This window comes from Umbelopsis ramanniana (assembly GCF_025399195.1).
Source record: "Umbelopsis ramanniana AG unplaced genomic scaffold K450scaffold_24, whole genome shotgun sequence".
NCBI classification, from domain to species: domain Eukaryota; kingdom Fungi; phylum Mucoromycota; class Umbelopsidomycetes; order Umbelopsidales; family Umbelopsidaceae; genus Umbelopsis; species Umbelopsis ramanniana.
Window position 1 is genome coordinate 425 of NW_026252110.1, and position 26,323 is coordinate 26,747.

General features: G+C 41.9%; 13 protein-coding genes across 13 annotated transcripts; 5 read left to right on the forward strand and 8 right to left on the reverse strand.

Moving 5' to 3' along the window:
* Positions 1–213: 213 nt before the first annotated feature.
* K450DRAFT_238844 (uncharacterized protein) lies at positions 214–742 on the forward strand. The gene is made up of 3 exons (XM_051588669.1): positions 214–325; positions 362–461; positions 494–742. Exons 1-3 carry the CDS (start codon positions 298–300, stop codon positions 567–569), a joined length of 204 nt encoding a protein of 67 aa, XP_051444998.1. The 5' UTR covers positions 214–297; the 3' UTR covers positions 570–742.
* Positions 743–779: 37 nt separating this feature from the next.
* K450DRAFT_271347 (uncharacterized protein) lies at positions 780–3,123 on the forward strand (the record flags this gene model as incomplete). The annotated part of the gene is made up of 6 exons (XM_051593004.1): positions 780–788; positions 901–913; positions 2,007–2,058; positions 2,127–2,434; positions 2,517–2,819; positions 2,891–3,123. 6 exons carry the CDS (start codon positions 780–782, stop codon positions 3,121–3,123), a joined length of 918 nt encoding a protein of 305 aa, XP_051444999.1.
* An 866-nt stretch (positions 3,124–3,989) lies between these two features.
* Positions 3,990–4,310, reverse strand: K450DRAFT_271348 (uncharacterized protein; the record flags this gene model as incomplete). Its single annotated transcript, XM_051593005.1, has 1 exon — positions 3,990–4,310. The coding sequence occupies one exon, from the start codon at positions 4,308–4,310 to the stop codon at positions 3,990–3,992; it is 321 nt and encodes a 106-aa protein (XP_051445000.1).
* Positions 4,311–4,979: 669 nt separating this feature from the next.
* Positions 4,980–6,183, reverse strand: K450DRAFT_299743 (uncharacterized protein; the record flags this gene model as incomplete). The annotated part of the gene is made up of 1 exon (XM_051593713.1): positions 4,980–6,183. The coding sequence occupies one exon, from the start codon at positions 6,181–6,183 to the stop codon at positions 5,065–5,067; it is 1,119 nt and encodes a 372-aa protein (XP_051445001.1). The 3' UTR covers positions 4,980–5,064.
* Positions 6,184–7,909: 1,726 nt separating this feature from the next.
* K450DRAFT_238852 (uncharacterized protein) lies at positions 7,910–9,790 on the forward strand. The gene is made up of 6 exons (XM_051588670.1): positions 7,910–7,969; positions 8,063–8,110; positions 8,196–8,732; positions 8,888–9,081; positions 9,157–9,483; positions 9,553–9,790. Exons 1-6 carry the CDS (start codon positions 7,966–7,968, stop codon positions 9,703–9,705), a joined length of 1,263 nt encoding a protein of 420 aa, XP_051445002.1. The 5' UTR covers positions 7,910–7,965; the 3' UTR covers positions 9,706–9,790.
* A 565-nt stretch (positions 9,791–10,355) lies between these two features.
* K450DRAFT_238861 (uncharacterized protein) lies at positions 10,356–11,399 on the forward strand. Its single transcript, XM_051588671.1, has 3 exons — positions 10,356–10,499; positions 10,581–10,712; positions 10,773–11,399. The coding sequence occupies exons 1-3, from the start codon at positions 10,382–10,384 to the stop codon at positions 11,102–11,104; spliced, it is 582 nt and encodes a 193-aa protein (XP_051445003.1). The 5' UTR covers positions 10,356–10,381; the 3' UTR covers positions 11,105–11,399.
* Positions 11,400–11,402: 3 nt separating this feature from the next.
* K450DRAFT_238863 (uncharacterized protein) lies at positions 11,403–12,025 on the reverse strand. The gene is made up of 2 exons (XM_051588672.1): positions 11,755–12,025; positions 11,403–11,680 (listed from the first exon to the last, which is right to left on the reverse strand). The coding sequence occupies exons 1-2, from the start codon at positions 11,775–11,777 to the stop codon at positions 11,437–11,439; spliced, it is 267 nt and encodes an 88-aa protein (XP_051445004.1). The 5' UTR covers positions 11,778–12,025; the 3' UTR covers positions 11,403–11,436.
* On the forward strand, positions 11,752–15,144 carry K450DRAFT_238864 (uncharacterized protein). Its single transcript, XM_051588673.1, has 6 exons — positions 11,752–12,038; positions 12,118–12,132; positions 12,212–12,305; positions 12,393–12,591; positions 12,672–14,381; positions 14,457–15,144. The coding sequence occupies exons 1-6, from the start codon at positions 12,008–12,010 to the stop codon at positions 14,751–14,753; spliced, it is 2,346 nt and encodes a 781-aa protein (XP_051445005.1). The 5' UTR covers positions 11,752–12,007; the 3' UTR covers positions 14,754–15,144.
* Positions 15,104–16,264, reverse strand: K450DRAFT_238874 (uncharacterized protein). Its single transcript, XM_051588674.1, has one exon. It carries the CDS (start codon positions 16,121–16,123, stop codon positions 15,536–15,538), a length of 588 nt encoding a protein of 195 aa, XP_051445006.1. The 5' UTR covers positions 16,124–16,264; the 3' UTR covers positions 15,104–15,535.
* A 119-nt stretch (positions 16,265–16,383) lies between these two features.
* K450DRAFT_238875 (uncharacterized protein) lies at positions 16,384–21,410 on the reverse strand. Its single transcript, XM_051588675.1, has 17 exons — positions 21,028–21,410; positions 20,771–20,898; positions 20,504–20,676; positions 20,204–20,436; positions 20,042–20,140; positions 19,884–19,973; positions 19,741–19,821; positions 19,112–19,672; positions 18,900–19,042; positions 18,736–18,837; positions 18,389–18,666; positions 17,585–18,317; positions 17,242–17,501; positions 17,009–17,166; positions 16,881–16,934; positions 16,595–16,803; positions 16,384–16,528 (listed from the first exon to the last, which is right to left on the reverse strand). Exons 1-16 carry the CDS (start codon positions 21,352–21,354, stop codon positions 16,771–16,773), a joined length of 3,453 nt encoding a protein of 1,150 aa, XP_051445007.1. The 5' UTR covers positions 21,355–21,410; the 3' UTR covers positions 16,384–16,528; positions 16,595–16,770.
* A 391-nt stretch (positions 21,411–21,801) lies between these two features.
* Positions 21,802–23,519, reverse strand: K450DRAFT_238882 (uncharacterized protein). The gene is made up of 7 exons (XM_051588676.1): positions 23,159–23,519; positions 22,849–23,094; positions 22,652–22,778; positions 22,474–22,572; positions 22,310–22,397; positions 22,152–22,235; positions 21,802–22,086 (listed from the first exon to the last, which is right to left on the reverse strand). The coding sequence occupies exons 1-7, from the start codon at positions 23,452–23,454 to the stop codon at positions 21,953–21,955; spliced, it is 1,074 nt and encodes a 357-aa protein (XP_051445008.1). The 5' UTR covers positions 23,455–23,519; the 3' UTR covers positions 21,802–21,952.
* A 21-nt stretch (positions 23,520–23,540) lies between these two features.
* Positions 23,541–24,335, reverse strand: K450DRAFT_238886 (uncharacterized protein). Its single transcript, XM_051588677.1, has one exon. It carries the CDS (start codon positions 24,229–24,231, stop codon positions 23,725–23,727), a length of 507 nt encoding a protein of 168 aa, XP_051445009.1. The 5' UTR covers positions 24,232–24,335; the 3' UTR covers positions 23,541–23,724.
* K450DRAFT_280233 (uncharacterized protein) lies at positions 24,335–25,624 on the reverse strand. The gene is made up of 3 exons (XM_051593356.1): positions 25,421–25,624; positions 25,156–25,349; positions 24,335–25,067 (listed from the first exon to the last, which is right to left on the reverse strand). Exons 1-3 carry the CDS (start codon positions 25,540–25,542, stop codon positions 24,463–24,465), a joined length of 921 nt encoding a protein of 306 aa, XP_051445010.1. The 5' UTR covers positions 25,543–25,624; the 3' UTR covers positions 24,335–24,462.
* Between the last annotated feature and the right edge of the window lie 699 nt (positions 25,625–26,323).

Genomic DNA, 26,323 nt, shown 5'->3' on the forward strand with positions numbered 1-26,323 from the left:
CTCGAATTCATCGAGAAGGACATGAATGTCGTTCTACATTCCACCCTTACCCAACTCCATTCCGTTCACTTCCACCTTCAGTCCATTTCTACATCATTTTATTTTTTTATGTCATATTCTCCCACTATTTCATAATTGTTATCGCCAGATATAAGCGGTTTAAACTCGACCACTCCTATGCGGCATCAACTCAACCAATCGATTTGTCCTTCTCAGTGATAGCCCATTTGAACGCCAGAACCAGGTGAGTTGACTTTCGGTTATGGATGATAACATCGACCTTAGTGGCGAGCATTAATGCTCATTTCCTCCGGTGAATGCTTAAGTTATATAGACTCAAACTCGCCCTGCGACACCTAAGCGCTCTCCAGTATACGGCTGTTGCCATGGATAGCCGATTTGAGCGTTTGGTGTAAAAGCTACAGCAAGGTGTATGCCATTTGTTTTTATGACAAAAATACGTTCATTTCCATAAAAGGCAGCTTTTTCCAAGGCAATTAGGCTATAATGAGCTGCTTGATGTCGACTGCAAAGAGATACTGCACTTTATGCTTGCTTTCAACAAATGAATCATGAAATGTCGGCTAAAGGTGCCCGTTTATGAAAAAATGAGAGCACCCATCCTTAGAACCATATCCGCTATGAAGAGTGTCAACGCCTAGCAAATTAGAGAAACATATATCATATTGTCAATGGTTTCGATGAATTATCATTCAGAAATACAAATTTATAGACAGTAATGAAGAAAATACTTTCAAGATTGGAACATTGTGTCCAACATGCAAATTGTAAGCACCAAAACATAAAATTGAAATTCCATAAGTCAGCTAACATTGGTAAATGAAGTATCGACTTTGGACAACGAATTTTCTTTTACACTAACAGCAGATCAACATATAGTATAGAAAACAAGGTAAGGCTGCAAACAGGTTGCCTTGATCATTGTTATTAACCATAAGAACTGCTCAACACTAAGCGTTTAGCGCTTACAAAAACTGACTGTAGTCAACGGTATGCATCAGCATTTAGCCCTCGTAAAAAAAGAGACTGCAGTTCATAGTGTAAGTTATAATCATAAAGCAGTTAGCGCTTACAAAAAATCAACTGTAGTTAACGGTGTAAGCTATCAGCATAAGCACTGATCGCTCATAAAAAAGAGACTGTAGTTAAAAGTGCAAGCTATTAAGCATAAGCCTTTTAGCACTCATGATAAGTGATTGTAGTTAACAGTGTACGCCATTGCCATAAGCAGAAGCGCTTAATGTGGTCATTTGCTCGTTCCCAATGAGGTGCGCGTTTGCTTAAGACATGAGTACATTTCACTTGTCATTCGACTTAAATCAACTGCAGGGATTCGTCGATTGCACTCTTTGGTTGTTACGCAGTGTCAAAAAGCTCAGGTGTCCAACCTTCAGCTATGCTCTGATCGTCTTACATTTGATCATATTGACTAAGCAGTAGGGCAGGCGAATAAACGTCACCCTTTACTATTGCAAGATATTACCGAATGATTTCTGTGAACGGTAGACTGTATCCGACGACCGTCTTTATAATCGATTAGGCAGATTCGTAGCTATCCGAAAGGCTTAACCAAGTATCATGTCATCGCGGAATAAATTTTCCGCAAGCCGGCTTAAATAATGAAATTTAGGCGTCATTACATTGGCTAAATGTAGATCTTAAACCGTTTCAGTATACAAGTATATAAGTGGGGAAACGGCTCTCTCATCAACTGCACAAGAATATTTACCTTCAACGATCTTTATCAACAATCAAAATGAATAAACCACTAGTAGCAATTTGTGGGGCAACAGGGTGAGCAGTAACACTTGTCACTACTATACGGCCGTTAAACTCTATTCTGACAGTGATTCAATTTAACAGAGTTCAAGGCAAGTTTGATGACTAACTTTTCAGTCATACCTTTCTGAAACTCTTCTTCTGGATGATGGTAGTCAGAGTTGGTTATAGAAAAAATGGACAGCTAATATAATTTATACATTCAGGTGGATCTGTTGTTAAAGCGCTTTTGCAAACTGGAGCTTACAGAATTAGAGGGTACAGATTGTGCCAACCTTGTCGCTATGAAAGCTTTAAATACATATTCTAACATGCTTTTTTGATAGCCTTACACGCAATGTAAACTCTGACAGAGCCAAATCATTAACTGCAGAAGGAGTGGAAATGGTGCAGGCAAATCTTTCTGAGAAGGAGGAGGTTAAGCGCGCTTTGCAAAACGCTGATATTGTGTTCGCTGTAACCAATTTTTGGGATCCCGAGATCATCGGGAAGGACGTCACTCTCGAAGTAAAGCAAGGAAAGATCTTAGCTTATGCTGCGAAAGAAAATCAAGTTAGCTGGTTTCTTTGGAGCTCCCTTCCTAATGTTACAAAGCAGAGCAACGGAAAGTTCCAACACGTTGATCACTTTTCTGGTAAGTTATCGGAGCTGGTATTTACTTTACCTTTCTCCTTGACATATTCACCAACTGAAATCTCAACGCTCACAATGAACAGGAAAGAATGACGTTGAAGAGTACATCAAATCGATCGGCCTACCGGCCACCTTCATTTATGTCGCGTGTTACATGAGTAACTTCGGCCAAATGTTCCCTCTGGTACCGAATGGCGATGGTTCGCAAACTCTAAAAATTCCGGAAGTCAAAGAAGATACATATTTTGACTTGGTTGACACAGCAACTGATACTGGATCTCTAGTACGATCTGTTTTGGAAAACCGTAACACCTATCTTGGCAAGAGTATTCCCGTCGTTGGCGATCGCATAACCTTCAAGGAAATGGCTGATACTTACAGCAAAGGTAATGTGTAGCAAGCATTGCATTTTCCTTTTGCAAACAGAGAGCTAATATTTGAAATGAAACAAAATCAGTTACCGGTATCCCTACGCGGGCATCTACAATGACGAAAGAAGAATTGGATGGACCCTTCAATTTCCTTAACAACAGCGAACTTCTCGATATGTTGGCATGGTTCCGTGACTATGGATATTACGGAAATACATTTGGTTCGAATGGATCAGGTGCTGTAGAAGCTGCTAAGGCAACTGGATTTCAAGGAACTAAGTTCGAGAACTTCCTTCGCCGTAACATTAAGCGACCTTGAGTAGCTTTGCGATCACATATCCTACCAAAGCATTGGAAGCACTGCGATTTGTCGATGCGAGTAAGATGGATTCAATTGATTACAATCATAATAAGTTTAATAAATCACAGTTGAAACAGAGTTTCTACTCAGTCTGATGGACAACTTTTAGGCATGTCAAGTGTTTACAATATCCAGCTTACAAAAGTCCTGTGATACTAGGAAATTGCAAACGGTTCCTTTTCAAAACTTGAACAGGCTATTGAAGATCGATTATCGCAATTCCTACCTTCAATTTCGATTCATGGCCGTTGAATTATTTTATGTGACAGTCAGCGAAGAATGCTCATAAACGGCCCCAGGAGTAGTCTTGGTTACTTTTTCGTAACATTCAGAAGATAGATGATAGTATTGATATGCTGTCGCCACTGAGCTAGGGCAATTCATTGTGATAGGACGCTGATCTGTGAAGGGATCGGTATATAATGTTCGACTATGTATTGGATATTGAGTGATCTATTCAATTCATCAACTATTGACTACCAATTTGGCAGCCGCAACAAATTGACTTTAAGGTGCACATAGTAATACTTGGAGCAGAGGTTTTTTCAGACGAAAGATATAGTAGAACTATTGTGCCGCTCTAATGTTAGGGTGAACGTTTGTATTCTGTTTCTTTGCCACAGTCCCGAAAGTGAATTAAATTAAACATTAGGCTTGCTGCAAATACGAATTTTCCACGCGAGTAAAAACGAGAGAAACAGACGTCTTTTAAAATTATTACCGCTTGCCACAGAATTCAAAATGAAGACCAAGTTACTATATGTTTTGTTCATGAAATAAGAACAGGAACGTTTATTCGGCAGTGATAATTCGGGTAAAATACATTATTGTCCTCTCTCATCATCAAGCTTATCAAAGCTTCCACTAGGTGCCTTTACGCATCCTTGTAGACCAGGGGCTGCATTTAGGTTAGCCTGAGCGCAACTGAATCCTTGGGCGCAGACTGTCACAATGTCGTTGCCTGTTATATCCCTGGTACGGAAGGATTGGAAAGGCTGTGTTTGCACAACTCCTGAACCGCTTTGAATCATAAAATCCAAAGCACCAGTTGTACAGTCTGTTGATGTAAATGTAGTTATAAAGACATCGGCGGTTGCAATGCTGAGGATAGCGGCAAAGGTTATGGTTTGTAGTAGACGAAACATTGCTGAAAATTTGGATAGACAGTGATTTGGTAAGCAAATGGTGCTGTATGAATAACCGCTTAAAAAATACATACCGTACTTATAAGAATCATGAAGCCTTTGTTACGGCCTCAATATTTGCGTCCGTTTGATGGCTTGACGACATATCTCCAAAGCCCAGCAACAACAGCACAGCCAATTGACCCAAGCCACTTTCAACACAGCCGATCAATGTAAACTGCTTTCAGTAATGTCAAAGTGCAATTACTGAACAAAACGAAGGGATAGTCTCATTTTCATCGATGTTATGATAGCACACTGGTTTTCTATGAAGGAACAAGAAGACGGATAGACATGCGATGCAAAGGGTAACTAACTAACTCGACATATCGCGAGTGAGTTTATTTCAATGTCTGCACTCTTACGTTGCTGCTATGAAACAAATTTACGTAAATGAGGCTGAAACCCATTAATAATTCCATGTTGAACAAACCAGCTTTCCCTACCCCGTCCCCTGACCTATATTTCCCAGATACACCAGGATCGCAAACATAGGCTTTCAAAGTGTCAAAGAAAATTCGTCAACTTTTGTAGATGCATACTGTAACGTTTTCCAATATAGACTCTTACATATTACAATCATTATCCGTTCAAAAATCATCACGGACTGAATACCGATAGGAAATTGCTAAGAATTTTATTTTAATAATTGGATAAAATGGGCTGTAGATAGCTAGCCGTATTGTATCAAGCGTGATCCCATATCAATTCACATTCAAATATCAGGTCCGAACTCAAAGTCTGCAGGAGAGGGCTGGTGGACAGTAGCTGTCAAATGAAGTTTTCCCTCAGCATCCGTTTTGAATACACCTATTGTGTTGGAATTTTGATTTCCACAGTAAACAAATTTTCCTTCAGGGTCAATGTTGAGACCGCGAGGATATTCTCCAGCGCTACCAATGATTTGAACTAATGTAAGTTTGCCTGTGGTTGTATTGATTTTATACACCGCGATGCTGCCTTCTTCGGTTCCAGGGACTCGATTGGTCCCGTACAAGGTCTTGCCGTTAGGGGAAATACGAATTTCGCCTCCGTATGAGACCTTGGAAAAGTTGGCTGGTAAAGTATCGATGCTCTGAACAAAAATGAAGGTTCCTAGAATTGCATCATACTTGAATACAGAGATAAAGTTGCCTTCTTCCGTAATGATATAAAAGAATTTGCCGTCCTTTGAGAAAACGCCATGTCGAGGGCCAGCTCCACCGTTGATATTGATATAAGGCTGTTCTGTACTGGCGGTGAGAGACCCATCCTTTCCGAGTGTGAATACGTTGATACGGTCGATGCCGAGATCAAAGCCGAGGACTTGAGTTTGGTTGATTGCGGAGATCAGCTGATGTGCATGAGGTGATTCGTGGCCTTGCAGGGATGCCAAGCTATCACCATTGACTGCAGGATCTTTAACTTCTTTGTTTGGGCTGCCAATTGCACCGTTTTGTTCAATAGGATATGTCCAGAAAATGCCTTTGTCATAAGAAGTTCCAAGTAAGAAATTGCCTGAAGGGTGAACTGCCACATGGGCTGGGGCAGAGCCAATAGAATTTTGTTTGTTGATGAATTTTAGACTGCCGTTCTTTTCGACTTGGAAGGCAGAGTATGTATTATTCAATTCGTTGCAAGCATAAATGTATTGATTGCTGGGATGTAGCGAGAGATAGGAAGGTGCCAATGACTCAGTTTGATCTACTAGAGTGAGGTTTCCATTCTGTGCATTGGCCGTGTACACATTTATGTTGTTTCCATAAGACCCAACGTATATATGCCGCTTCGCCTGGACAGAAGCAAGGTAAGTAGCTGCAACAGATGCAATCGACAAAAGAGATTTGGCCAGCATGATATCCGATAATTCAGTGACTGAGGAAGCCTCTTTTTAAACCCTTCAGTTTTTACCCAAATTAGAACCAAATCAAGCGAGCCGAAGTAACCAAAATAGGACTCAGCAAATTTGCTGCTATGTATTGTTAGTGGATTGATAATAGTTCTCATTTCTTTGCACTATAACTGAATTTGATAGTGAACCTCTTGTTACTGCACACAGTTTATAACTACTCTGTAGATCTGTCAGACTCAGGTAATATTTGGTATTCATATTACTATCATTGATAGAGGAAAAGGGCCCGCATGCGAGATGTGGCACAACATAGCGGAATGTAGTAAAATTCTATTTTTTGGCAATGGCAGGAAGCTTTGGCAATCGTGTGAAAGGCTAGGAAAAATGAATACGACTACATTCATTTGATAGCGCTTTAGTGAAACATGGATGTGCAATATAAGGTTTGCAAGACACTAGCATCATTGATAATCTTAGGGACTTTGATGCAAAGTTGAGCCTTGAAATGCAGTATGTGCTCTAGAATGAATATAAAGGATACAGTGGACAGGTCTTCACCAGTCATAACGATATGGATATGTTGTTTCATCCTTGTGGATCTTGCTTCGCAGAGACCTGATCTTTCCAAGTAATTCTTCTGTCAAGTAACTCAACAATTTAATTCGTCATTTTCAGCTGATATACGATAATCAGAATGTACGCACCTCTCGCAGCTGTAAAACTTGCAACATGAGACGGTATTCAGTAATGTAATTTTCAACGACAAGCATTGGCGATATAACTCTGGCAAATTCTTGAGGACTGATATTTCAAACTTCCTTTTGAACAAAATTGAATTTGCAAATGCTCAGCGTGTATTTCGAACTTTTCGTTTTTTTGAAGTAATCATTCGTCATAACTTATTTCTTTTCTATTCATGCGGGACAATGTAATAGTCCAAGCTTTCGGAGTTACATTCCCAGGTTATGAGTTTTTTGTTACTTGCCTACTTGCCTTTATATTGTTGCCCTTTAAATGTGCTTCGTAAGTCATTCAAGAAAATTTACCTTTGTAGATTTGCATGATCATCAAAGTAGCCAACGAGGTAAAAGGGAAAATTAACAAGACAAAGGTTTACGAATCAACATTGATGAATGCAGCTGGCCGTTGTTTCAAAATTCGAAAGCGATGAAAAATTAACTTTTCAAGTAATTGCGTTGTAACTACCATTAACACAATGCTCATCCATGAAAATTCACTGTCAATACCATTGAAAGCGCACAGTTTTAGGGATAATAATCTCGAAATGAACTTCCTGTTAATTCATCAAATGCGATTAAAAGCACCTCTTATATTGATCTTTTGCATCGTAAGCCGAGCTGTAATAGTTCCTAACAACTTGATTTCCAATATCTTCTTGAATGAACAGTAGCATAACGTTATAACTCATTCCATTTGGTTTTCCGTAACTGTACATGAATTTTTTGAGCAATCGCCCAAATTGTTACGAAAATTTACCATTGTCTTGCTTGTACCCTTAACAGAACTCCTACTCGATTTCAAGAATTCATCATAACTAATTAATCCTGATGCAATGTAGTTCACGTCTCATTTGCTTTCAGTTTACGACGGCAAGGACGTAGAAGAAGACTTCCTTTTTTTTTATATAGCAGACACACACACGCTAGCGACATCGAAATTTTTTGGGGAAATTAGATTTCCACCGTCACAATCAGTTGTTTTCGAAGAGTTCACCAGCGCGTCTTTATTTTTACGGATAAGTTTCCATTATCATCGACATCCACCATGAGTAAGTGAACAAAATGATAAAATCGGATTGCAATCAATACGACCAACACCAGACGTTGCTGAATACTGATATTGTGATATTACTTTCCACAAGATTTTGGTAATCAAGCAAAACCCAGCGGCTTTGGATTTGGAAGCGCAGGTATGAAATGTTCCGTGCTCACTTTACGACCTTATACCCTCATGCTAAATTGCTATTGCAACTTTCGTTTGAATGTCTTACATAGCACCCACTTCAGCACCACTATTCGGAGCCGCCTCAACGACACCCGCTGCCAACACGGGCATGACCTTTGGTCAAAGTCCTGCACCAGCTACCTCCACGCCAGCTTCTAATACTTTCTCATTTGGCAATACTACACCAGCAGCCTCGCCATTTGGAGCCTCTACGCCAGCTCAGGGAACTGGAACAACTTTTAGCTTTGGCCAAACTCCTGCAAATACTGCTTCTTCGGCACCCCAAGGCTTTGGGGCTTCCGCAGCACCCACCACTTCTGCACCTGCTTTCAACTTTGGTGGATCTACCGCCTCTTCTAATACACCAGCAGCGGCAACTGGTGGCTTCAGCTTCCCAACTGCTGCGAGCACTCCTGCTTCAGCACCTTCTTTCGGCGCCGCCTCTGCTGCAGCTACCTCTACTACTTCTTCGTTCTCATTTGGTCAGCCCAACACAACCACCTCGAATGCAGCTCCATCTACAGGAAGCGGATTCAGCTTTGGTCAACCTGCTGCCACAAGTGCTGCTTCCGGAGCTCTTGGATCAGGTTAGTATGCAGCTCATGGGGTATTCATATTAATAAGAGGGTCACATATTCAATCATTCCCTACATAGCCACGTCAGCACCTGCTACTAATACTACCCCGTCGTTTGCGCCTACATTGACCACAAATCCTACGGTTTCTGTTGCACCCACCACAGCAGCCCCTACGGCAGCATCGTCAGCACCTGCAAAACCCGTCACTGTCCCAACGCCGTCATCACTGAAGAACAAGACCATGGAGGAGATCTTGAACAAATGGACAAAGGAATTGGATTCGTATAGCGCTGAATTCCATCGGCAGGCTGTAGAAGTTGCTGAGTGGGACAGAGAGTTGATCGAAAACGGTAGTAAGGTAAGCTGGATATGCACGGATATCAGATGTGAAGTATAGGCAAATATATCCTCATACCATTTCGCCCGTAACTAGATCTCCAACCTCAACAACGATGTGATTAAGACCGAAGCATTGCAAGGCGAGATAGACCAAAGCCTCTCGTATATCAATGCACAGCAGGAAGATCTCAGCAGCATTCTGGATGCTTATGAGAAGCAAATGAAGGAGGTGTTGGATGAAAGTAATTTGCAGCAGCCTATGCAACCAGCAGATATACAACGCGAAAAGGCATACTCTCTTGCTGAAGGCCTCAACAAACAACTTGACGACGTTAGCAGGAACTTGAATATCATGATTGATGAAGTGAATAAGATGAATGGAACTGAACAATCAATTGATGATAACGACACTGAGGATAATGTAAGTGATATACATAACATGGCAGGATAATCATAGTAAAAACATCATGCTGATGGGGCTCTCTTATAGGTTTCACAAATCGTTAAGATTCTTAACGCCCATTTGACCTCTTTGCAATGGATCGATAGCACAACTAGCACGATGCAGAACAAGATTCAAGACATTAGCAAGTTGCAGGACAAAATCGAAAGAGACCATGCACAAACCTTACTTCGAAGATAGATTCTGGCTTAACAATATCAATATCAGATTCCTTGCAATACCCCTTGCAGTAGTAAATAAAAAATGACATGTGAACACCTCTATACTAGTTCCATTGCCTTCAAGTTGTACCTTTGGGATTTGTGATGGGCTTTTTTTTAAAAAAGAAATAAGAGGATGCTATGTAGGTAAGAGTTTTTTAACGATAAATTTTCTAGCTCTGTAGAGCTTTTGACAATTGACACTTCACAATTTAAAACTACTGCTGGAAATGCATAATGTTAAGGCAGAAAATTCTTGCTTTTCGTAAATTTTAGTGCATCTTTGGATTTGAAGACTAGGGACAGATATGCTTAGATTTTGCCAACTGCGCATATTCTTAGTAGTAGCACCAAACTAGCCTACATCAATTTCTTCTCCCCACAACCTAAACTTTTTCACGGGGCGATTGACAGTAGAAGGGCTAAAACGACTAGAAGAAACATAATATAATCTTTAATAATTCAAATATTCTATTATACGAAAATCGCTTCTACATGGTGCGATGAATAGCGATTCAAACCAGCTTCCACCTCGTACCTGTTGCAACATTTTTAACTCAGAAATTTTTTGCTGTGAAACAACAAAAGGAAAAAATCGTTAATTGCACCATTTTTTTTTTTAACGCTTTCGACTTTTCTCTCCATCGCTGTTCATCATGACCAAGGCTGCCTCTCAAATCTTTGTTCTCTCCGGCCCATCAGGCTCCGGAAAGTCTACTCTTTTGAAAAAGCTCTTTTCTGAATACCCTGACACCTTTGGTTTCAGCGTTTCTCGTAAGTCACTTTGCGCAAATCGCACGAATTTGTAGCTGAGCTCAAGATGTTGGCAGCTAACCAGGTTATTCCCTTCTTCAGACACTACTCGACAACCACGTCAAGGAGAGGAGAATGGAAAGGACTATCACTTTGTCAACAAGGATGATATGATCAAGGAAGTCGCAGAGGGTAAATTTATTGAGAGCGCTACCTTCTCTGGCAACATGTATGGTAAGCAGACATATTCAGCAAGTAAATCATATCGACATGATAACTCATTCTAGTGTCAAGGTACATCTATCAAGGCAGTGCAAGATGTTGTTGCTCGTGGCAAAATCTGTGTGTTGGACATTGATATGCAAGGTGTTCAGGCTGTCAAGCAAACAACACTGAACCCTCGCTACATTTTCGTTCAGCCTCCTAGCCTAGAGACTTTGGAAAAGCGATTGCGAGGAAGAGGAACTGAAGCAGAAGATGCTATTCTCAACCGATTGGCAGCTTCGCGAAGAGAGCTCGAATATGCTCAGCAACCTAACGCGTATGACCGCATCATCATCAACGACGATTTGAACAGAGCCTATGAGGATCTGAAGAATGCTATTTTTGTATCTGAATCCGCATAGCTACCATCGTGAACAACATATAGACAGTAGCCAAACATCACCATAATATAGATATTTTTTTTTGTGTATTTATTGACATTTTGACGTACGTATGGTCATAACAAGACTTTAGATACTCTTTCCATTGCTGTTGGGGCATATTCCTAACAAGGTTTGTTCCCCCCAAGAATGTGTTCCAAAGTGATGCATGATTTATGCGTTGTAGTGTGGCTTATATTTAATACACAGCTAATGGCTTCATGCGTATGAAGGTTCAACAGTTTTTGACAAGGATAACAGCATAACTGCTGTTGCCTTTGTCCGTTACTACATGAGCTCATAGAGCGAGCCAATCAACTAGGCACGTGTAGTATAATAATGGTTAATATGTACAATATAGAAAACCCGTAAGGAGAGACGCAAGAAACGCGAAAACGAATCATTTTGTAAATCTGATTGTGTGTCTTTTTCTTCAACGCCGTATATGTCCATTTACATAATAGTACGGCGGTTTGTAACGAAAGCAGATGAAAATCAGGCACTCCCAATATGTCATTATGAAATCCAAGTGCACCAAGTAAAAAATCATGATAATTTCTATTTCAAAGTGATTTGAAAAATGAGCGTGAACATTATGGAAGCATTATACCATCCTTCCGTTATTTTGTTACCTTCCTGGATAGCATTCCATCATCTCTCAATTCAATTTTTCCAGTTGGAAAGCCAGTCACAGCGGAAGTCTTGCTGGAAATCAAGGAAGCTGAGCAGGCAGAGCAGATCAAGAAGCTAGATCCTCATTTCAGCTTGTAGAGAGCGACTAAAGTCATTAAAGCCATAAGGATCTAAATAGGCAATAGCTTTTCCTTGAAGGTTGCAGCGTAAAAAAGTGCCTTTAGATTGCGCCGCAGACCTGAAATATGGCTCATGGAAAAGCAGCGAAAGACATGGAAGCTGGGTTTGTGACGTTTTTCCTTTGCAATATTTTTTGATGCTCGGATAACAACGCTAACATATTCCCTCTCAATCCTTTCAAGTCATGTCTGTCGTTGGTAAGCATTACACACCTAAAAACATATTAATCCGCCTATTCTTTCCCACTGACATTTCCATGCTCAATTATCTATCTAGGTATTGATTTCGGTAACCTTCAATCTGTCATAGCTGTCGCTAGAAACCGCGGTATCGACGTTATCTGCAACGAAGTTTCAAACCGTGCCACCCCGTAAGTTGATCATCACGATGCATTCGTACCTGCACTTTATAAATTTCCAAACACTGATTTCAAATCCTATGCGTCACTTACTTTTAGCTCTTTGGTGTCTTTTGGCCCCAAGCAACGTTTCATTGGCGAGTCTGCTAAGACCCAAGAGGTTTCCAACTTCAAGAACACTGTTTCCTCTTTGAAGCGTTTGGCTGGTCGTACTTTCCAAGACCAAGAGGTTCAAGAAGTTGAAAAGCAATATATCAATGCTGAACTTGTTGATGTTCACGGCCAAGTTGGTGTTAAGGTAGTGTTTAGTGAAATTTATAATATGGCATTGATGCATGGATGAAACAGCCACCTTTAATACGTTCGTATTTCTTTTAGGTCAACTACTTGGGCGAGCAACAAACTTTCTCCAACGTTCAATTGATCGCCATGTACCTCACCAAGTTGAAGGAAACCACTGCTCACGAACTTAACGCTCCAGTCTCAGACTGTGTCATTACCGTTCCCGGCTGGTTCACTGACATTCAACGCCGTGCCATTTTGGATGCCTCTGTCATCGCTGGTCTCAACTGCCTTCGTCTCGTCAACGATCTTACTGCCACTGCTCTTGGCTATGGTATCACCAAGACCGACCTTCCTGAGGATAAGCCCAAGAACGTCGTTTTCTGCGACATTGGTCACTCTTCATACTCTGTCTCAGTTGTTTCCTTCGTTAAGGGCCAACTTACCGTTCGCGGTACTGCCTACGACCGTCACTTCGGTGGTCGCAACTTCGATCAAGTCATTGTTGAGCGTCTTGCTGCTGAGTTCAAGGAAAAGTACAAGATTGATGTTTTCAGCAACAACAAGGCTCTTTTCCGTCTCCGCACTGCTGCTGAGAAGTGTAAGAAGGTTTTGTCCGCTAACCCTCAATCACCTGTGAACATTGAATCCATCATGGATGATAAGGATGTTGCTACTATTGTCAACCGTACTGACTTCGAGGAGTGGGCTACTGAGACCTTGGTCCGCGTTGAGGAACCCCTCAAGGCTGCTCTTGAAGCTTCCGGCCTCACTCTTGAGGATATCGACTCTGTTGAGGTTGTTGGTGGAAGCACTCGTGTCCCCGCCATTAAGAACGCTATCTCCAAGTTCTTTGGTAAGGAAGTCTCCACTACTCTTAACCAGGATGAAGCCGTTGCTCGTGGTGCCGCTCTTCAGTGCGCTATGCTCTCTCCTGTCTTCAAGGTCCGTGAATTCCGCGTTCACGATGTCCTTCACTACCCCATCAAGATGACCTGGGCCGCTACTCCTGAAGAGGAAGAGACCGAGATCGTTGTCTTTGACAAGAACAACTCTATTCCCTCCACCAAGATCCTTACTTTCCACCGCCGCGAACCTTTTGATCTTGAAGCCTACTATGCTTACCCTGAGGAACTCCCTGCTGGTGTTAACCCATGGGTTGGTCGCTACACTATCAAGAATGTCGAACCCGTCAACGGTGAAGCTGCTCAAATCAAGGTTAAGGCTCGTCTTAACATCCACGGTGTTGTTTCCGTTGATGCTGCCTACACCGTTGAGGAGAAGATTGAGGAGGTTGAAGAGAAGCAAAGCTCTCCCAAGGAAGGTGAAGAAGCTAAGGCCCCTGTCACTAAGAAGGTCAAGAAGCTTGTCAAGAAGGCTGATCTTCCTGTTGTCACCGGTACTACTTCTTTGAGCCGTCCCGTTCTTGAAGAATTCCACGAGAAGGAATCTGCTATGTACGCTGCTGATAAGCTTGTCCACGACACCGAGGAGAAGAAGAACGCTCTTGAGGAATATGTCTACGAGATGCGCGGCAAGCTCGAAGGTGGCGCCTACAGCGAATACATCGATCCTTCTATCAAGGAGAAATTCATCTCTGAGCTCAACACCATGGAGGACTGGTTGTATGATGAAGGTGAAGATGCCACCAAGTCTGTCTACGTCGCCAAGCTTGATGAGCTCAAGAAGACTGGTACCCCTGTTGCTGAGAGATATCGTGAGTCTGAAGAACGTCCCCGTGCCGCTCGCTACTTGACTCAAGCCATTGAGCAGATCACTCGCGAGGCTATGACCTCTGATGATAAGGTAAGAAATCTTGATCTATGAATGGTTTGCTAGTGAAAATAAAACACTGACCCTTTGCTTTTTTTTTATTTATAGTACTCTCATATCCCTGCTCATGAGAAGCAAGATGTTGTTGACCGTGCTGACCGCGCTCGCCGCTGGCTCGATGAACAGCTTGCTAAGCAAGAAAAGGTTGCTAAGCACGAGACTCCCCTCGTCTACTCTCGCGACATTGCCAAGGAGCAAGAAGCCCTCTATGCTTTCGCCAACCCCATCATGAACAAGCCCAAGCCTGCCCCCAAGCCTACTGAGCCTTCCACTGATGGTGACAATGACACCCCTATGGCCGAAACCGGCGAGGAAGAAAAGAAGTCTGAGATGGACATTGATTAAATTTTTCCTTCTTCCCTTCTATGACATTATGAAGCAGTAAAGCATCATCAACAAAAAAGTATATCCACAAGATCCTTTTATTTTCTTCTTCTACTGTTTCTGTCGTTCTGATGTCGTGTAATTGTGTTCCCCTTTTCTTCTTTTTTTCTTTTCCTCATTTTTAATGCTTTTAAAACTCTAAAGGAAAAACTTTTTCTATCAATGTTATTTTCTTTTCTCAATCCACCATATACAGTTTCAGAATAGAACAAATCAAGACTTCAATAAAATGACTTGATTGACCTGCATTCCCCAGGCATACTGCGGTTTGAAAAAAAAAAAAAAACCACAAGACTACTATATTCGCTTTAATGAGTCTTTTTTTAAAAAAGGGGGAAAAGAAGCAAGAGGTTACTGTGATTGATTAAATACAAATGCTCTCTATGATTTAACAAAATGAATTGACGTTTGGTGTTTTGATCCACATGATAGTGAGTTAGCGACGTCGCCGATGATCACGTTCGTCGTGTCTTCGTCGGTCGCGATCTCTAACGTTAGGTGTTGTTCTTTCTCTTTCACGCTCTCTGGGTGGAGGACGATCACGTTGGGCACGATCCTTTTCTCTATCACGCTGAGAGTTCGGTCTGTCGCGTGAATTATCTTTTTCTTCTCGCACTGGAGCAGGGTGAGGATCACGATCTGGTCTTGGATGTTCCCTCTCTCGTTCACGGTCGCGGCTAATATTCACACAAAGTCAATGTCAAATTGGAGTATCGCCCAGTTATGTGAAATTGCATAATTGCTTACCTTGATCTAGGGGGTCGAGAGCCAGAATTGGACACATCTGATTGAGTGCGTGCACCTTTGCGATCGTTGTTTACACTTTCTGTACCAGATCGAGCAGCGTCGGGTGTACGATAACCGCCTTGGTCTGATCGACTTGGTGTAGTTCGGATCCGCTTATTACTGGCATCTGCCTCCACTGCATCTTTGGATCGCTTGTTTGGCACTTGTGAGCTGCTGTCATTTTCGGTTGTTCTCTTGTTACTATCCCGATCGCGATCTTTGTCTCTTTCCCGTTCTCTCTCCTTGTCTTTGTCTTTGTCTCTCTCACGATCTCGCTCACGTTCGCGTTCACGGTCGCGATCCCTATTTCTTCCGCGATCTTTTTCCCTCTCTTTCTCCTTGTCAGCAGCCGTAGCTTCTTCATTACGCACGCGCTTAGGGGGTAACTCGATCTCTGGCTCGCGGTTATGTTTGCCATTGCTGCGCCCTGGGCTCTGTGGTCTGGAGTGTGATCCACTTCGTCGAGGGCTAGGAGCTCTTGATGATGAAGAGTTGTTAGTGTGTTTGGGTGATGCACGCGGAGATTGCGTTTTGCTATTCGGCATCAATAAGTCTCGGTTGGGTGGCGGCAAAGGAGAAGCAGTACCATCAGGCACAGATGAAGCTTCTTTCGACTTGCTTGTAAGGTCAATAGGCTACGTCGAAAGGATAGTTAAAGCATTTGATATGCGGGGCTTTGCAAAAAGGCTAAAAGTACCAACCTTGCTGATAGACATAAAGTTGTCGTTTGATATCCAAGTTGGTCTATTCTTTTCAAGTTGTCCCAAGTGACTGATGGCAAGAGTTTTGAGATTGTCTCTCTTCTCCGTGCTGACAATCTTTTGCAACTCGGCGACCAACGCCTCACCATGAGCCTTCATGCGTGGGAAGAACGTGGAGAACTGCTTCATAATAAGAAAGCTGTTTCTCATTTGCTGCGCTTCGCCTGATGCCAAGCCTTGTTGCACCGCCTATACAGTCAAGAGTTACACTCTATCATTCTCTCAAAATTACTACACAGGAATGCAATAACTTACTGCATTGGTTTTGCTGTGCCATTTGTACATGACTTTACCAAAGTCTGCGTGGCTAAGCAGGTCATCCTTTGAGACGACCTGGCCACCAGATTGAGGAGTCCAGACTTTTTGGAAACCGATCAGATTTTCACCTTGTGCTTTCTTGATGTATATATCCTCATTCTTATGCCAGTCAGTCATCTTTTGGAAGACCTTCTCGATGAAATGTGCTATGTGTAATTCAATTAGTCAGTATCATGCCCATGCTTTGTATAAGGATAGTCATTGAAATAATATCGTCGTTTACCATGAATAGTAGTTTCGTGATCAGTAAATGTGGAGATAGCAATGGCCACATTCTCTGACATGATCTATTAGAAGCGCTTAGTATTCTCATTGTATAATATTGTGAAAATACACCCATTCGTTCATTACCTTGTCATAAAGTGTCAGACTAGAAAAGTTCCAAACACCCAGTTTATGCATCATAGCAACAAACTTTGCGCAGAAAACGGCATCTGCTTCAGACATTACACTTCGAGGGTGTAGGCAATATTGCAGGATATCACCAATAATAGAGGCACGATTTGAAGCTAACCAGAATGATGGTGATTAGTATAAAAGTCATGATAAAATGAGTAAATAGCTATACGCATGGCTATACTCACTACTTCTAAACCAGTTCTTCTGCTCGGCTTTGAGCCTTGCTACAGTGCTATCAAAGTCACGTTCGTGTTGTTCCAGTTCTGCCTGAATGGCTGCGATTCTATCTTTGGCTTTTGCCTCGGCTTTAGCAGCTTCTCTATGAGAGAGCTGTGAACTTTGGGCGATTACATCTCGATGTTTCTGAATAGCTGCTTTATAGTGTTCTGTTGGTACGGAAATGTCGTAAAGACTGAGCTGCCAGAACGTGGTAAAGAATTGGGCTCTGAAAAATTGTGAAAGAAAAAAAATTCTCATGTTAGTGACTGTATGCCAGTATCACATTGTATTGTTTGCAATTTCACTTACGTTATAGCTGTAAACATATGATTTGGTAACGTTTCGATGATCGTAGCGGTGACAGGAGCTAGGGCAGGATGCACATCATGTTTTGCTTCATCTTTTGCATCATATGCAACAACTGCCTGACGAAGGGCAGGTCGAAGAATATGCATAAGGACATCCATGTTCAACTTGTATTCCTTGTAAAACACTTCAATGCTAGGCATCAGTTCAGAGTACTCGTTTCCTTCAAATGTTGTGACAAGCATTTCACAAATTTGCAAAAAGGTTTCGTGTATACTATCGTACATGGATCCCAACAAATTTGTGTTCAACCTGTCTCGCTCCTGACGTTTGTCAAAAATACATCGCTGTCGAAGCTGTGCGATTAATGCCACAAGTTGTACCGCCATATTGTCCTTTGCGAGAGTGTCTTTGAATCTCAAGAGTGTTCGCTTAGAGGCCTTGCGATGATCCGCAGACAAAGGTTGGAACGCTTCAGCTTTCACGATTGGACCGCATCCAGTGGCTGTGACTTGATAGTTTGTGACAGTGGTGCCAAGGATTTCGATACCAAGCATTTTGGTAATAAACTCAGTAAGGATAATTAAATTTTCCCAAGAACTTTCGTGCTTCCTTGTGGATACCATCGTTTCTTCATTGGGAAGGCCGTCTTTGAGTTGGCAGAGAAGATAAGTGAAAATAGGGGTTGGGTCGATACTCTGCTTTTTGAACAAAAGACCAGAAAACACAGATAGAGCTGCAAAGTAAATAGCGAACATTAATTATTGGCTATCTTGTTGCACTTCATGATAAAGCTTCTCCTATTACCCTTGAGCCAGTCTTCATTGTTGACACCATCATCTTTCAGTTTTTTCTTCTTCATCTTTCCAGCACCTTGCGAGCCAGTAAGCTTTTCAATAAGTTGATATGTCAAAACTTCATATGAAAGTGATTGAAGGTAGCGACAGGCATCGGCAATAAAGAGTGCCAAGTTATCCATTCTCTGGATAGAGTCAAGGATAACCTCAAAGACAATAGTTGGGTTGGAGTGAGCAAGTCGTCCAATTTGTCTTCCTGAAGGCTTGACAGTCAGAGAGCCGATTTTACTACAGTAGTATGAGATTAGTATCGTGATCTTTGCAACAACTACGACCAAGCTTTAAACGATACACTACCCAACCAATCCCTTGGTATCTTTCTCTGTTTTTGTTTTTAAGGTCTTCAGTTCCAGGCTCTTTTTGTAGAAATCGTTGTGCCAGTAGCCGTAGAGAGAAAATCTATACATAATGCTATTTCAGCACATCATTCCGAGGGAACGCTTTACAGTTTGGATACTTACCTTTCTGGCAGAGACAACAGATCCAAAAACTCCCATAATAAAACGGATGATGCAGGGTTGCAATTGCTCATAGAGACTGCTGTCAAAAAGAACTCTCTGGCTATATTTATCCATTGCGTCTTAATGCCTGGTATTTCGGTTTCCTGTAATGAAATATGTTGTTAGGTAGAGCATCTCAGAAATGACTACATAGCCTGTAATTTCCAACTGACCCTGGTAAGAAGTGCTCGGCCTAAAGCCATCAAGCGCTTTGTGAAACGCGCATCGAGGTGGTTATTGTATCCAGCTAGTCGCATGGTGGGTATGAGCTTGTCAACGATATGCTGATGAGACGTGCACTTATCAAGCTGGTCTGACCATTCTCCAAAGAAAAATTTGATCTTTGTATTGCGCTTCTTTGGATGATATAAATTATCCTCTTCCACATTGAAAGTTAACTCGACATCGGGGTCTGGGAAGACAGTGCCGGCTCCAGTATCAATTTTGCCTGATTCTTTAGATAATACACGTCGATTGGATATCAGAGCAGATAACTCTCCACGGTGGGCAAGTTCTTCGTCACGTTTCAAAATACTAGGTGGCATGTAAAGCTTGTAAGCTGGTTCCATTATGGCGTCGCAGAGTCGATAGACTCTGGTAGCTATTTCGGGGAATCTTGCACATATTCCTTCCGATTTTAAGATGAGCACTTCTGCATTCCTGATATCTCCTATTGACAGTAGCGCTTTGCAAAGCTCCATCTTGTCATGAGATGTTTTCTTTGGGGCTTCATCCTAGTGTCGCAAGCATGAATATACATGTCTTAGATGAAATATTTTGAAAAAGGAATAACGCTACTTACCGTGGTCTCTTCTTCTGTAACTTTCTCGCCGGATGATTTTGCACCTGGGTTAGCCCAATCTTCCAAGTCACCATCAAAAGCCTGTGATAGGGTTAATTAAAAGATGTTAATCACGATATTTCATGAAAGTTGATGATGCTTACCGCCAAAGGCTTAAATGCGTCGATCGTAGCATTCAACTCGGCTCTGTACTGCTCCATCTCTTGCTCCCATTCCTCATCAGAAGGACCCAACTAATTCGATCCAAAACGTGTTAAGGTACGGCTAAGGAATATCGGATATGCTGATCAAACAAACTCACGTATGGCAAAAGGTCTTCGAGTCGCATTAGCCCGCTTTTGATAAGAAGCGCGCTAACATAATGCAAGGCAGTTGGTGAAGTGGCATCTTGATCGGATGACTTTGAAAGCGGATGAATACAAGATGCTATTGAGCACTACGATACTTTGATAGTATGTCTCACCTGGTAAAAGCGATATTTGAAACCCAAGAGATGAGAAAGCAACGGGCATGGTGTATATGCCGGAGAAGCGTCGCTTCCATTCATATCGACATCTCCATCGCTATCACTACGAGCTGACACCCAGGGCGATTTCTTCAAAAGCTGTATGAAAAACTTGTAATTCAATTTCACTTGGTCCATGAATACATCCAGTAGCATATCCAGCACACGGTTTGGGTCGAGGTGAAATGAACCTGATATAGAATAACGTCATTAAGACTTTCCACATTGGCACGAACATCCATCTTAACAAACACATACCAATTAAGCTGCTGATATTTCTCAATACAAGCTGAATGAGGTCGTCGTAATTTGCAGTCTCATCTTTGCTACGTCTGATATCGGCTTGAAACGCGTTTGAAATGATTTCACCAACTAGCTTGGAGAATCCCAAAGTTTCTTCGCGCGTTAAATTGAACTTGTTCTGTTTGTAACTGTGGTCGGGAGCAGAGTTGAAGAAAGCGAGGTGAAGTCAGGTCACCGTGATTGTCTTTACGAGTTCGGAATTTCCATCCTTTGATCACTTACAGCATAGCTGTCTTCATGCGAATAATCCGCTTATCGAAATTACCCTTGTTATTGATGAGACCAGCATCGGCAAGTAGCTGTGTTGACAAGGTTGTTTTGCAAAGCTGGGCGGATATACTGCCGTTTGTCTATTTAGGAAAAATCAAGCGGAAAAGAGGCCCATTAGAACAGCTGAATCCATAGCCGAGATAGTTGGCATTGAACAAGTCGGCCCTCAATCTCGAAGTGTGTAATGGCAAGCAGGAAAGGACACTTGCCGTGGTACTTTTGACAATTTGTGCAAGTGATCGCTGTAACTTTGCAAGATCGACACCAGAAGAGTTATCAGTGTATAATTCACGCTCAGTATCCAGAACCCAAAGTGCATCGACAACGAGACGGGGGAAATCAACATCTAGAGTGGCAAATGTCTTGTCTTCGTCTTTGCAAAGTATCGAAATCAGTTCGACAAAGGAATCGACAGATCGGCGTTCCCGTGCAGCATTATTGGCTTCGGTTACAACAAATTGCCGTAGAGGTGAGTCATTGGGCTGTGATTTGTGAGTACGAGCAAAATCTTTTGCTCTTTCAACTTCTTCTTCCATATTGACGAGCAAAGAAGCACGTTTGTTTGGTGAAGTCGTTGGAACAGGTCAAAACTGGCACTTCAGGCTCCCAGCAAGGTTGTAAATTTTCTGCAACTCCGCTACGTCAGCTTCGAGTCCCTCATTTACTTTGCTGGTGGCCAGCCCACAAAGTCTAATAAACAGTTACTGTGGTCAGCAATTCAGCCATATGATCTCTGTGTCTAAATTGAAGCTACAACATATTCATTTCTTGTGGTAATTGGAAAACGAATATATCTTGTCAAACATTAAGGAGATGACCGCGACGTTGCATTAAAAAATTGACAAGAGCCTTAAACGAATGCGTAGATACTCTATCAAAGGGTTGAAAGGCATAAGCATTAAGGTCTTTCAGAAAACTATTGATTGAGAAAGCTACTTCATATTGCAATAATGCATCGCCCATATTTTAAAGAAGTGACAGTTGAGGGAGTGAGGTCCGCTAAAACTGCTGCAAAGTCATCATTGTGAAGGTGACCTCGACTCATATGACTATATGATGTGGCATTTTGTATGCTAAATTATTCAGAAGCAGCCATATAATCCATATTATTTAATCTATGACCAGAGACAGTTTTTATTCACAAGCAAGCTTCGCATCGAAAGATGTAAGTGCAATGGCAAAAGCCAGGACAGGGCTTAAAGGATATCGAAAGTCCATGGTAAAGGCATCTTGATCTATTTTGCCAAATTGCATGACAATGTAGTCCACTAAATCAAGAGTTAGATAATAAGCTTGATTTAAATAATGATAATCGAGCTTATTCCAAACTTACAATCGTTGTCGTGCACAATTTGAAAATTTTTAACAGACGCTTGCGTTACTCTCCCATTAAAGTTGAGCACAAATGATTGAGTTTCTAATGCGAGAATAGCTTTAGATAACTGATTGAAATCTTTGGACATAATTTATAATGGATGGTGCATGCCATACCTTCGTTCCATTGAGGGCTTTTGTTATGCAAAGCCAATACATGTTCAGCTTCTCCCATTTTGTGTTGCGCCAATAATGTCTCCGATTCCTAGCATTGAAATATTTAAGTTAGTTGGGTGGTATGTAGAGGCTTAGTTTAGTCAATTCATAATCTCGAATAATACCTTGGTTGGCCGAAACTCTATACGTTCACCGCTTTTGCTAAGCGTATGTAGTAGAACCGTCATTTTTCTAGGTCCTCTGAAGCCTAGGATATTGGGTTCCTAAATTGTCATAACAAACAACCGTGTTGAGAAAGTGGGCAAATTGACATCTGTTCCTAAATATTGTACACCACATTACATATATGACAGAACCTAGCTCTTCTCTTATATCGATATTGCGCTTTTTCTCAGAATAGTCCTGAACAGATATGTTGGGGTTTCTTCCATTGGAATATACAGTAAAGTTGGTGCCTAGAAAGTTAGATCTGTCGATGGTGTCGTGTTAGCATACCATATCAAGCCAACATTTACTGCAACATGTGTTTTGCTACCTACCGAACTTTAGCAAGTGTAACCAGCTCACTATCCCGCCGATTATTGCTTGCATTTTGGGATTTGGCTGACCCTTTTATCGTATAGTAACTTGTCTGACTTTTTCGTTTCTTGTTAGCGGTGAAGACCCATTGTACTTCATTCGTAACAAGGTTTTGGAGATACAACTGATAGTAAGGGTTCAACCTGTCCATTCCCTCTCTATGTCGCTGTATGCGACAGGTAAAACGAACATTCAAATCTGCTGGCCTGTTGATGCGAAAGAGGTTCTGAGTGGTAGTTCGGCACGCACGGAGCATCAATGTAAACCTACTTTGTTGCAAAGGCGCAAAGCTCCTCTTTATTCATATCTAAATTTTGCTGTGCAAAGTCGGTACTACGTAACAGTTGAAGTGGTTCCAGTGTTCGACTGGTATCAATCCCAATGCGAGCATCTTCCTCATAGTTACTGTCGGCGCTTGATCGCCTTGCGTGGCCATTGTGCAGGTGAACACCTCCTGCTGTCGAAGACATGGTATTGTCAGTTGATTCATCGTCTTTCTGCGGCTCAACATAACCCTCTGTCTGGGACCAAGATCGTGGTGGAGGTGCTGTTACAGACTGCTTCATTAGAATGCCACAAAAATGACCGAACGGCAGCAAAGGGAAAAACTGGGCCAAAAAACGATTACACTGCACGCCAAAAATGGGAATTTGATGGTTTGATATCATGAATGTGACCATTATGGGTTGAAGTGATTTTTATTTTCATTTATTAGTGCTGTGGAAAGAGTAAATACTGTAAATGAGACAGTTCAAACACTACATTACTTGTATTAGTTTGTGAGCAAGGGGGTAACGATACATTAGCACGGGCTGTGAAGAGGATATGGGAAGTTTTTAAAGCAGCATGGCAACCATGGCTACGGCGGTTATGGTAAGTGCTGCGAAAGACAAGCTAGGGTTGACGTTAACTCCAAGACTGTTATGCAAAAGAAGGGCGGGGCCCTTAACGGAGCTAGCTGGGACGTTTCCAACGACAGATAGAGCATAATGTTCGTTTACGACGATCCAGAAAGTGGAGTTCAACGTGTCGTGAGGAATCTTCCAACCAGAGTAGGTATAGTTCATATAAAATTCCAGCTGGGAACCTGTGCTGTTGCCATCAGGAACATCATGGGCCGTGGTGATATTAACAACAGGGACGGGGTTTGATAGACTGTTGATGGCGTAGATATCGACGGTATAGTTGCCAGTGCCGAGATTTTGATATTGGAAAGTAATATCCACGGAATCTCCAGGACCAAAGGTTTGGTTGGAAGCTGGGGAGACGATGCGAGGGCCATCCTGGGCCAAGGCAAGCAAGGGAAGCAATAAAGCTATCAACAAAGACCAGCGAGAGATCATTATGAAAAAGGAGTGAAGTGAGAGAGAAAGGAGAGGGGAAAAAAAATAAGCAGTGGAGTTTTTGCTCTCCAGAATTTATGATTTCCCTGGAGACACAACTTTTGATTCTGCGATGCTTGATGCGGAGAAGTCGCACACTTCCATGTAGTACAGCTTTCTGCTCTGGGAATGGCATATGCCTGGTGTGGCACATCAAATTTGAGATTTTTTTATTTTTATCGTTAAACAAAACTAGCAGGAAACTTTGAGGTTAATACCCTTGCTACTACCGTCAACTCCCCAGAGACCCCAGTGTTGTTCAACATTGAGGTTACCGGATGGCTTCCAAGGAGAATCGTAACCATCAAAAACGTAATATTTCAGACCGGCGTTCTCACATTGGAGTTGTTGGACATAAGTTTGAAGGTTTTGAACACTTGGCACAGCTTGACCATTAGCATCACCAGCGGTTGGCCAACCTGTCTCACCAATGATCACGTCTTTTCCATTCAGCTTGCTCTTCAAAGAGTTGAATTGTGCCTTGAGATTCTCTCCAGCACCGGAGGCCGACACCTTACCGAAAAAGGGATGGATATTGGCAACCAAGAAGTCGGAGCTACTTACAATGGCTGGATCAAATGTGGATGGTGTCTCAGCAGTTCCAACGAGAAGTCCATAAGACTCGACCTTGGACTTGACATCATTAATTTTGCTTGCGAGAGCAGAAGCACTCATGCGGTTGTTGTAAAGAACTTCGTTTCCAACGATGACACCAGAGACATAGCCCTTAGCTTTGCTGTTTGAGCTTAAGGCCTTAATGAGGGTTGAGACTTCAGTCTGATAGTCAGCATCAGTTCCTATCGTAAATTGTAAAAAGTTAGAAAAATTTTATTCGCATTTTTTAAGTCTCGATGATATCGACTATAACATGTTAAAATGACTTACCATCAATCCAAACACCTGCAACCACAGTCATACCTCCACCGGCAGAAGCAATTGCGTTGAGGATCTGCTCAAGTTGATTGCACTCTTGGGCATAAGTACGGACATTAATGATACCGTTTTGCTTGAATTTGGCAATATCTTTGTTCACATTTGCTTGGCTCATACAGCTACCATCACTGTTCTTGGGGTTGTAACTGCGAGCAAAAGGCATATATGTCAATGGGTGATTGTTTGCTATTTTAATTTTGAAATGTCTAATTCTTACGTTATACCATAAAGGGTAGAACCTCCTGGGGCGACTGTAACCCGAGAAACAGATGCTGGTGCAGCAGATGCTAAGTAAGACAGAGTGCAGCTAACGAGTGTGAGGGGGAGGCTAATCTTCATGTCGAATGAATTATTGTTATTAAAATTGAAAGGAATGAATGGGCCAGCCAAAAAGTAAAATGAAAGGACTTGGGAAGGGGAGTAAGAAAAAGTTTTTTCGTTCAAACTTCTTGCTCACAATTGGCTTTTATATCAAGGCGAATCAAAACGTAGCTTGGTACCAGAGCCTGACTCTACCGTACAAAATCCGCAAATCGTTTGATGAAATCTGGCTTGCTGTGGCTGTCGGACGCGATATATTGGCATGAGACACAACCAGTAAAATTCGACTCTTGAGATTTAAGGTAGAGGCTCTCTGAGACGAGACCCGCATTCGATACCATTGCATAATCTTTATTACTAGGCACGCGTGACTTAGACAAAAAAAAAAAGAACCTCCTGATAGCCTAGAAGTGTGCGTTGGTATAGCGATTACACAAGGACGGGCCGTGCATGCAATTGCAAAGGATGAATATCGGACTTTGGGAGTAGTGTAACCATTCGTGAGCCGTTCTTCGCGGGCACTTGTAACTTCTGAGCTTACAATTTGTTACCCGTACCATTGAGCTTTAAAATAGTACCTACAAGCGTCTAACGATTCCATATTTCTTTGTCTGCTTTACTAAGCGTCCTTAGCACATGAACATGCTAACATCATTTAACATCAATTGTCCATTTTGGAACTATCTTTGAGAAAATGTAAAGAGCGTATAGTAATGGCTAGAATGGTATGATATAGTAAATTTGTCATTATGGATTAAACATAAGCATATTGCGTATGCAAATCAACTGGTGAAGGCTG

Coding starts and splice junctions, on each gene's coding strand:
- K450DRAFT_238861 (XM_051588671.1), top strand. CDS start 10,382: ATGACCAAGGCTGCCTCTCAAATCTTTGTTCTCTCCGGCCCATCAGGC. Junction 10,500..10,580: donor CTTTGGTTTCAGCGTTTCTC/GTAAGTCACTTT, acceptor TCCCTTCTTCAG/ACACTACTCGACAACCACGT. Junction 10,713..10,772: donor CTTCTCTGGCAACATGTATG/GTAAGCAGACAT, acceptor TCTAGTGTCAAG/GTACATCTATCAAGGCAGTG.
- K450DRAFT_238882 (XM_051588676.1), bottom strand. CDS start 23,454: ATGAAGCAGTCTGTAACAGCACCTCCACCACGATCTTGGTCCCAGACA. Junction 22,236..22,309: donor AAGCCCTCAATGGAACGAAG/GTATGGCATGCA, acceptor TTCTCGCATTAG/AAACTCAATCATTTGTGCTC. Junction 22,087..22,151: donor AATTGTGCACGACAACGATT/GTAAGTTTGGAA, acceptor CTCTTGATTTAG/TGGACTACATTGTCATGCAA.
- K450DRAFT_280233 (XM_051593356.1), bottom strand. CDS start 25,542: ATGAAGATTAGCCTCCCCCTCACACTCGTTAGCTGCACTCTGTCTTAC. Junction 25,350..25,420: donor TCTACCCTTTATGGTATAAC/GTAAGAATTAGA, acceptor TTTTGCTCGCAG/TTACAACCCCAAGAACAGTG. Junction 25,068..25,155: donor TGCAGGTGTTTGGATTGATG/GTAAGTCATTTT, acceptor AATTTACGATAG/GAACTGATGCTGACTATCAG.
- K450DRAFT_238874 (XM_051588674.1), bottom strand. CDS start 16,123: ATGCCGAATAGCAAAACGCAATCTCCGCGTGCATCACCCAAACACACT.
- K450DRAFT_238863 (XM_051588672.1), bottom strand. CDS start 11,777: ATGATGGAATGCTATCCAGGAAG. Junction 11,681..11,754: donor ATGGAATGCTATCCAGGAAG/GTAACAAAATAA, acceptor ACTTTGAAATAG/AAATTATCATGATTTTTTAC.
- K450DRAFT_238844 (XM_051588669.1), top strand. CDS start 298: ATGCTCATTTCCTCCGGTGAATGCTTAA. Junction 326..361: donor TTCCTCCGGTGAATGCTTAA/GTTATATAGACT, acceptor GCGACACCTAAG/CGCTCTCCAGTATACGGCTG. Junction 462..493: donor TGTTTTTATGACAAAAATAC/GTTCATTTCCAT, acceptor GCTTTTTCCAAG/GCAATTAGGCTATAATGAGC.
- K450DRAFT_238852 (XM_051588670.1), top strand. Junction 8,111..8,195: donor CTTTGGATTTGGAAGCGCAG/GTATGAAATGTT, acceptor TGTCTTACATAG/CACCCACTTCAGCACCACTA. Junction 8,733..8,887: donor TTCCGGAGCTCTTGGATCAG/GTTAGTATGCAG, acceptor CACCCACCACAG/CAGCCCCTACGGCAGCATCG.
- K450DRAFT_238875 (XM_051588675.1), bottom strand. CDS start 21,354: ATGGAAGAAGAAGTTGAAAGAGCAAAAGATTTTGCTCGTACTCACAAA. Junction 18,838..18,899: donor CTGTTGTCTCTGCCAGAAAG/GTAAGTATCCAA, acceptor CATTATGTATAG/ATTTTCTCTCTACGGCTACT. Junction 17,502..17,584: donor CATATGTTTACAGCTATAAC/GTAAGTGAAATT, acceptor ACAATTTTTCAG/AGCCCAATTCTTTACCACGT.
- K450DRAFT_238886 (XM_051588677.1), bottom strand. CDS start 24,231: ATGATCTCTCGCTGGTCTTTGTTGATAGCTTTATTGCTTCCCTTGCTT.
- K450DRAFT_238864 (XM_051588673.1), top strand. CDS start 12,008: ATGGAAAAGCAGCGAAAGACATGGAAGCTGG. Junction 12,306..12,392: donor GTTTCAAACCGTGCCACCCC/GTAAGTTGATCA, acceptor ACTTACTTTTAG/CTCTTTGGTGTCTTTTGGCC. Junction 12,592..12,671: donor ACGGCCAAGTTGGTGTTAAG/GTAGTGTTTAGT, acceptor TATTTCTTTTAG/GTCAACTACTTGGGCGAGCA.